General features: G+C 46.1%; 1 protein-coding gene across 3 annotated transcripts in view; it reads right to left on the bottom strand.

The window, feature by feature from the left end:
- Window positions 1-3159: 3159 nt before the first annotated feature.
- Window positions 3160-9206, bottom strand: part of chd2 (chromodomain helicase DNA binding protein 2) — a 113449-nt gene continuing 107402 nt past the window's right edge. For 2 of the 3 annotated variants that reach the window (XM_078241287.1, XM_078241286.1), the window contains one exon: window positions 3160-7906. In XM_078241287.1, the coding sequence (XP_078097413.1) occupies window positions 7582-7906 (325 nt within the window). In that variant the 3' untranslated portion in view covers window positions 3160-7581. The remainder of the gene's footprint in view (window positions 7907-9206) is intronic. The other variant, XR_013500765.1, reaches the window with a different exon arrangement.

The following is a 9206-nucleotide window of genomic DNA, read 5'->3' as shown; positions in this document are numbered from 1 at the left end:
CTGCACTGACTCTCTGACAAGAGTATCTTACCCAGGCCTTCTGCCCCAACCTATCTCTGTAATCCCACACATTTCCCATGGCTAATCCATCTAACTTACACATCTTGGAACACTAAGGGGCAATTAACCATGACCAATCCACTTAAACTGCACATCTATAAAATGTGGGAGCAAACCGGACCACCCAGAGGAAACCCCCGCAGACACGGGGAGAATGGGCAAACTCCACACAGCCAGTCACCCAAGGCCCTGGCACTGTGAGGCAGCAGTGCTAACCACTGTGCTACCATGCCAGCAAGGTTCAAACCAAAGTTTGACCAAACATTTCCTGCAAGCAGCTTTGCCAGTTTGGGAACAATAGTGATAGGCAGCATGGTGACACAGTGGTTAGTTAGCACTGCTGCCTCTCAGCACCAGGGACCCGGGTTCAATTCTGGCCTCGGGTCACTGTCTGTGTGGAATTTGTCTGTGTGTTTCCTCCTACAGTCCAAAGATGTGCGCGTTAGGTGGATTGGCTATGCTGAATTGCCCCTTAGTGTCAGGGGGACTAGCTAGGGTAAATGCATAGGGTCAAGGGGATAGGGCCTGGGTGGGATTGTGGTCGGTACAGTCTCGATGGGCCAAACGGCCTCTTCCTGCACTGTAGAATTCTATGATTCTGTGATGAAAATGCTGGAAAATCTCAGTGGGTCTGATAGCATCTATGGAGAGAGAACAGAGTTAAATTTGAAACGTTAACTCTATTCTCCACAGATGCTGTCGGAACTGCTGAGGTTTTCCAGCACTTGTTTTTGGTTCAGGTCCCAACGTCTGCAGTAATTTGCTTTTATCGTTGATAATAACGAGGTTGATTATTGAAGCCCTCCCTAACCCCCACTGCTTTATCGAATGCATTGGCCTCATCATTCTCCATGAACAGTGGCACAGTGGTTAGCACTGCTGCCTCACGGCGCCAGGGACCCAGGTTCAATTCCGGCCACACTAGATTATCCTTTAGTGTCCAGGGATGCGTAGGTTAGGTAGATTAGCTATGGCAAATGTGCAGGGTTACAAGGATAGCGTGTAGGGTAGGGCCTGGGTGGGATGCTCTTTCAGAGAGTTGGTGCGGACTCGATGGACCAACTGGCCTCTTTCTGCACTGTAGGGTTTCTATGGAGTACCACTGCTTTGGTCCAGTTCAGTGGGATTGTCCCTGCAGTTTCACTCAATCCTGATAAATGGGAGGCGATACATTTTGGGAGGTCTAATAAGGGTAGGATATACACAATGAACGGTAGGTCCTGAGGGAGTGTTGAGGGACAAAGGGGCCTTGGTGTACAAGTGCATAGATTCCTGAAGGTGGCAGCATGGGTAGAGAGGTAGTGAAGAAGGCATACAGAATGCTTGACTTCATTTGCCACCCCATCGAGGTAGGTAGGAGTAGGTCTTCGCACAACTCATTGGTTAGGCCACAGATAGAATGCTGTGCAGTTCTGGTCACCACAATATTGAAAGGACGCAGTTGCACTGGAGTGTGCACAGAAGAGATTCACCAGGATGTTGGCTGGGATGGAAAGCTTCAGCAAGAGACTGGATAGGCTGGATTTGTTTTCCCTGGAGTAGAGGAGGAATCTGGTAGAGGTACACAAAATCATGAGGGGTATACATAGGGTAGACCGTAAGAATATTTTCCCCATGGCAGAGATGCAGGAGTTTAGAAGGATGAGGGGGAATCTAATTGAAACTAACAAAATACTGAGAGGCTTAGAGTGGACATGGAGAGGATGTTTCCACTAGTGGGAGTGGTACAACCTCAGAGTGAAGGGACGCTCCTTTAAAACGGAGATGAGGAGTTTCTTCAGCCAGAGGGTGGTGAATCTGTGGAACTCATTGCCAGAGGGCTGTGGAGGCCATGTCATTGAGTGTCTTTAAGACAGAGATAGGATTTTAATCAATAAGGGGATCAAGGGTTACAGGGAGAATGGGGATGAGGATCATATCTGCTTTGATTGAATGGCAGAGCAGACTCGATGGGCCAAATGGCTTAATTCTGATCCTATATCTTATGGTCTAAGACCAGAGGGAAAAAGTTTAAAGTGAGTAGTGTTTTAGAGGGGATCTGAGGAAAAATATTTTCACCCAGAGGGTGGTGAAAATATGGAATGTGCTGCCTGAGAGGGTAGGGGAGGCAGGTAAATCTGAAGTGTGGGATTCAAGTGCAGAACTGTTACAATTTTAAATGACAAAAGAGGGTGCAGTCTAAGACAAGCTATATAAGCATGGTCCACAAACTTCACAAGACTGCAAAAAGGGCAGGGTTCATCACACCCACCCCCGGCGACCCCCAGGGATTGGTAATTAATGCAACATTTTAGGACTCCGCCCTCCATAAACAGAAACTCATCCAATTTGACTCCTGGTTAGTCCAGCTCAGTTGTTGGAAAATTCACTCTCATTTTCAAATCTCATTCGAGCTTCACTCCTCCCTTTCTCTCTAACCTTCCCCAGCCCAACAATCCTCTCAAGATCACGGCGCCTCTCCAATCCTGGCCTAGTGAACATCCCCACATTTAATCGCTCCATTATTAGTTGCTCTGCTTTCAGATGCCTACACCTCAAGAGAATTCCCTTCCTAAACCTCCCCACATCTCTCTCATATCCTTGAAGACACTCCTTAGGAATCTACCTCTTGGTCTAAGCTTTTAGTCAGCATGTCTCTCAGTATCACATTTTGTTTGGGAATGTTGCTGCCAAGTGCCCTGGATCAGTAAAGGCACTATATAAATGTAGGTGGTTGCTGACGTCACCATCACCCCAGAGATAAGGAGGTCCCACCAATCCATGTTACAATAAAGCAAAACCGACATCTCTGCCGTAATAATTAAAACAGCAAATTGTTAAGGTGTAGGAAAATTTAATACGTACTATAAACAAAGTATTTACACCAAAATGCACTAACAGTGGCCTTTTCACAAATATAAATTAATATTTACTTTTTTTAAAGTCATTTTTTAAAAAAAAGTCCACAAGTTTTACAGGAACTCTGTACCAACCCTCTTAGCAAAACAGAAATTAAGTGGGACCATTGGCAGCGTAGTTTCTCTTCTCGTTTTCCACCACTAACATCTCCTTCATTGTTGCTCTCTCTAAAATTTGAGGCAAGAGCCATTTTTTAAAAAGAAAAATTAAAAGAAAAATTAAAATTGGGGAATATATTCTCGCTACAGCTTCGGGTATCTGGTGCGGAGACGCAATGTTGAAACGGTGACAGCAGCCTGTTACTTATGTGAAGAAATGAAGGCTGGTAAATGCAATTCCGCCCTACAGGATGTCTTGGAACTTTCTTTTCCAGCAATTAAAAATTATTAGAAGTTAGTTGTACTCGTGTGATGTGCCTGTATCTGTTAAATACCAAAATGCTGTACGACTTTCAATAATTCTTATGACAATGGCACTGTTAGAAGGCAAACATTATTCACAGCCTAGGTCTGCCGTTGAGTTTTCCTCATCCCTGATGAGCCTTTCTTCAGAAACAGCTTCCAATATGGTCTTGTTCCTGGACCTCATTGGCCTGAACCAGCAGGAGTACCCACTGTTCACTGTTACAAATCTCTTGGTAGGTAAGAATTATTCACGAAGGGCACAGCAAGAGGATCTTTGTCCTGCCCTGATGGTGGGGTCCACGAGCTTCTTTGTGCATCGGACCACTAGAAGCACCTTCACCCTTGCCACTTGAAAGGTTCATCACAGACCCATGATTTAGCACGGCTTGGCTCAGTACTGACAACCACATTTTTATTGAGTTACTGTAACCTCGGATTTTCCCCACGGTCCTAAGTGTAACCTCAACTCTCGCCAGCCCTCTTCACTCTCAATTTAATTCTAATTCTTGCATTGAAGAGATAAATCAGCACAGTTATGAAGTGCCGTTGTGGATCATTATAAACCAAGTAAACAGGTAGCACAAACACACTTCCCAACTCATTCCACCTAGATTCAGAATGTTGCCTCTCTTAAACCTGACCAAGTCCAAACTCACATTGCCCCTCGTCAACCGAGGCACATATGTAAGCTCAGTTCTTCTTGTCTCTCTGAACTCACCATTCAGACAGAGCCTGCTTGGTGGTAGGGCACTGTCCAAGCCAGGGACCCCGGGTTCGATTCCCAGTTTGAGTCACTGTCTGCGTGGAGTCTGCACGTTCTCCCTGTGTCTGTGTGGGTTTCTTCCGGGTGCTCTGGCTTCCTCCCACTGTCCAAAGATGTGCAGGTTAGGTGAATTGGCTATGCTAAATTCTCCCTCAGCCGGAGTGTGGCAACAAGGGAATTTTCACAGTAACTTCACTGCAGTGTTAATGTAAGCCTACTTGTGACACTAATAAATAAACTTATTAAGCTGGGATTCAGTGCTGTTTTGTCACCTCGTTCTCAATTATGTTAGCGGAGAAGAATATTCTAGCTCTAATACCGTCAGCAGGATGGTCCAGTTAATGGAACCATTGACTCCTACTCTTCCTGTGGAGACGTGTCCAACTCACTGGTCTGTACGTGCACCACATTTTAACGTCTAGATATGGTGCGGCAAGGTGGTAGAACTGTGCAATCATATCAGCAACATGTCAACGCTGGCGTGTTGAAGTAACGTAGTGAGGACATGTGCCAATCCGTAACTAAAAGTAAATTCGCTGGAGTGCACTGAGTTGGGATGATCGACTGAACCCAGTCCCATAGTGAGAGCAACTGAAAACTCTCTCATCAGTGGGAACACGTTGATGGTACATCAGCTTCACGGAATTTTTAAAGCACTTCCTGCAGTTTGGACATTTAAAAGGTCGCTCGGTGATGAGAGATATTTGGGGGTGGGGAGCTTCGAAGGAGCTGGGGTTTCCACTGGACTTGTCATCTGGGCAAAACAGTGAGAAAGGGAAAGGCAGAGAATTGGCAGAGTTTAATGAACTGGTTGCCCAGAGACCAAGTTCTCTATGAGCACACCATTCAGAAGGGGACTCCTTCAGCCTTCCCGTACCCCTAAATCATTGAGTATTTTATTGAGTTTTTAAAAACAATTCTCATGTAATAACTAAAACAACCAGAAGGCAAGTACTGTATCAGGTCCACTGTGAAGTCAAATGCCTTCTGGTTAAGTGCACCAGACACATGAAGGACTACGTAGAGCTTTGAACAGGATTATATTAAGATATATATTTAGCCATGGGAAGTGGGCATTGCTGGCATGGGCAACATCCCTACTTGCACCTCGGAAAGGCGGTGGTGAGCTGCCAATTTGAACCACTGCTGCTCAACTCTTATCAAGGCTGTCCAATCAGGCTGCCTTTCCCCCCACCATAACAGAGCTATCCTCATTAGCAAAAGCCCATGAACCGAATAATTGAACTGTTCAAACTGAACGTTAACGCGGGGCAGCGGAGGCTTGGTGCAGGCCTCCCCTCACTCCTGCAAACTGACCTTTCTTTTCCAAGAAGCAAGTGGCAACTGTGACACTTGCTGCAGTGGGCAACGCTGAGTCCCACCCTAGGGGGTCAACGCAACGTTGAAGCAGCAGCTAAAAGTTTGGCATGAACTAGCCATACACACTTGTCCGTATTCAGTTTAAAAAAAAATTAAATTCCATGGGAATTTTTAATTATAATTTAAGTCGAGGCGACATTTTATTGTTGACAGAGAGACTTGGGGACATCCCAGTTTAGTGTACCTTAAGCCTTGCACATTTTATTGAATCTTTGATTTATGAAGGTCTGAGTAATTAGTTCCTGTTATTTGGTTTCACAAATGGTGCAGCTTTGGAGGAAAGACGAGGGAACATGGGGACACATGGAATATCTCCAGCACAGCTGAACATAGGTGGGTTGAAGCCAGACTCCAGAGCTTCTTTAGCGCATCAACACACGGACAAGTTAATTAACACGGATTAGAAATCACTTTCTTAAAAAAAAAATGAATAAAGTTCATAGGAGCCCCAAAAAGGGGTGTTTTTTTTATGAAGAGAATAAATTTAGTTGGACTGGCTTACTAAGTAGAATGCCCTTAGCCATGATCGCGGGCAAGAGAATTGGTTGCTGACTGCGTGTGTGCGCCCAGGCACAAATGTGCATGCGGTGCATGCATTGGTGGTGTGTGGATGTGTATGTAGGTGATAGCAGCTGGATTGAAAGGGGGGGCGGGGAGGGGTGCAAGAGAGAAGTGCCACATTCTCCATGGTTTGAAACACTGATTAAACAAACCACTCCGGCAGTCAGCCCTGCATCCAACAATCCTGGAGGGTTGAGGAAACCTGAACACCAATATCGGCCATCTCCGCACCCCATGGCACACTGAATCGCTTGGAGACTATTTCTCTTAATAAAGCAGACCCTGGCTTCTCACTCTGGTTACGTGTTCCTCCTTTCTTCTCCACTGTTCAGTAATATTTTCCCCCTCCCGTACAAATTACCCCCAAACCACCCCAACAAACACAGGTTGGAACAAATTTATAAAAAAATAGGTTATTTTACTTGAGGGTTAACCAATCTACAGTATCCAAGGTTGAAGGAAGCTTGGGACAGGCAGGGTGAGGAGAAGCAAACAGAACAAAGTGCTTACAACTGCGACCAAGTGCAACACGCAGCATCTAAAATGCAGATCATGAGGACTGGCCATTAGAATCAAGATACTGATATTTTCTTCTGCGATTCTTGTGTTTGTAAAGTCCTAATACTTTTGCTGCAAAATGACAACACTATATGCTAAAGGCAGGTTCCAGAAATCGGACCAAAGGCGCATCTGCGCTGACCACAAAGTGCTCGCGCCCTGGGCCACTCTGCATTGCCGTTCCGTCCCCTCTAGTCAGACACGAAACGCGCGTCGATGGAAGATTTTCTGACCATCCCATTTCCCTTTTTTTTTGGTATTTCTCGGGCAGGTTACGGGAGTGCTGGAAGACAGGGTAACACGTCCAGCCACCCGGCCCCCTACCCTCATCTCCGCCTCAACACCGCTCTCTACACATTGGCGTGGAACCACAAGTCAGTTCCACTGCTGAATTTGGAACACTATTTAGAAAAAGAATTGACCTGCCCAACACTACTCAGCACAGAGAAGAGTATTCATCACGCACATTTAGGATAAAACATAGAAATATTTTGGCAGAAACCATGAACAGACAAAGCTGACAGGAGATATGACATCCTTTGTGAATTGCACTCGCTGCTGACGCCCGTCCTGGGTAACGCATCGTTAAAATCACCGCCTGCAGTCTAGCAGCCATCTTCCAAAAGACCAATCTTCTCCCCTCCCTTCCTGACCAGCGAGCTTTTCAGAACCAACACGCGCGCACGAATTTGATCTCTGTGACGACGCCGTCTCTCTCTCCCTTCCTTTTTTTAAAAAAAAAAGTTCCGTAATTGCGAGCTTTTTTGTCCAAGCAGCAAAAATCTCTCCTCATTCTCACGAACCTGTTTCACATTCATTGTGCAATTGATATCACAGCAGCCGTTCAGATTTTTTTTTTGTGTGGTGAGAACAGGGAAAGTGTGGATTTTATTTGTTGTTTAAATTTAAAGAAATGGAGAACCGTGGAGCAGTTTCCCATTTTCCTCAGAGCAGCCTCTACGTTTTCCTCATGTTCCAGTTATAGTCAGGAGTATTCTTGTGTTCCAGTGAGCGGTCTAGAGGGGACCGATGCTCAAGGGGGGACTTTGAATCATGCGGTGATTTCTGAGAGAGCGGTGAGCGGTGGTCTGCTGCGGGCGCCTTGTGCTCCATCGGCCTTTCAGGGTGGAAGAGTCTATACTGTTCAGAAGGCCCCTGGCTGTGGTAGGCCCCAGGGGGTCTGTGATCGGGCAATCGCCGGAAGTCTGGTTGGTGCCCTAAACTGTGGTGGTCCTGAGGTCTGAACTCGTCTGACCTGCGTCGTTTCAGATCCTGATGACGCCTGGAAGAAAGCGGAAGAAAGGCTTAAGTGACCGAAGCTAACTTGTCCAAGAATTGTTCCAAGTCTAGCCACAAAGATAGCTATCATATTCTCAATTGCCACGGGAGATGAGGGAGTATTTAATGAATGGCGGGACACTGAGAAGCTCAGAGGAACAGGGTGATCTTGGGGTACTTATTCACAAATCCTTGAAGTCGGCAGAGCAGGTGAATAGGATAGTTAAGGAGGCATATGGGGCACTTGCTTTTATCAGTCTTGGCATAGAGTATAAGAGCAAAGAGGTTATGTTAAAGCTGTACAGGGTGTTGGATAGGCCACAGCTGGAGGACTGAATGCAGTTCTGGTCATTTCACCATAGGAAGGATGTGATTGCACTCAAGAGGGTACAGAGGAGATTCACCAGGATGTTGCTCGGGATGGAGCATTTGAGCTATATGGAGAGACTGGATAGGCTTAGATTTTCTTTAGAGCAGAGGGTGGACATGATTGCGGTGTATATTATGAGGGGTATGGACAAGGTGAACAGGGAGCAGCTGTTCCCCTTGGTTGAGGGGTCAATCACGAGGGGGCATTGTTTTAGGGTAAGGGGCAGGAGATTCAGAGGGGATTTGAGTGTTTTCACTCACAGGGTGGTGGGAATCTGGAATGCCCTGTCTGGGAAGGTAGTGAAAGCCAGAAACCTTCCAATCTTTAAAAAGTATTTGGATGAGCACTTGAAATATCAAGGGTACGGGAAAAGTGCAGGAAAATGGGATTAACGCGACTTCAGTGGTAGGTATTGTCAGTGCAGACTCAATGGGCTGAATGGCCTTTTCTGCACTGTATGACTCTAGAAAGAGATGAATATTGCTGAAGCCCTCCAAAATATTTCAAAGGATGAACTGAGTTTGGAGACGGGAAGACTAACAAGGAAATGGCCGCAGAAAAGAGGAAATAAGTGCATGGCATCAAAGAAAGATACAATACAATACTTAGAGCAGAAGGTAGACAGACACACTAACTGAGGGGAGGGGAGGGGGTGGGGGGGGGAAATCGACAGAAAACTCAGGAGAGGGAAACAGAGGAGAAAATACATGATGGATATAGTGTGGCTGAGTTGTGTGAAACATGCAAAGGGATCAGACCTAGTTCACATATTAAAAGCTTTAGAGCTGTTGCTTTGTTTCCCCCCGGTTTACCGTGCCACACTGGTGGTTGGCGCAGCCGCCTCAGTGCCAGGGATCCGGGTTCAATTCTGGCCTTGGGCGATCATGTGCGTGGAGTTTGTACATTCTCCCCATGTTTACATGGGTTTCCTCCG

Source organism: Mustelus asterias, chromosome 24, assembly GCF_964213995.1.
Source record: "Mustelus asterias chromosome 24, sMusAst1.hap1.1, whole genome shotgun sequence".
Taxonomy (NCBI): Eukaryota; Metazoa; Chordata; class Chondrichthyes; order Carcharhiniformes; family Triakidae; genus Mustelus; species Mustelus asterias.
This window is presented reverse-complemented; position numbering and strand designations above follow the sequence as displayed.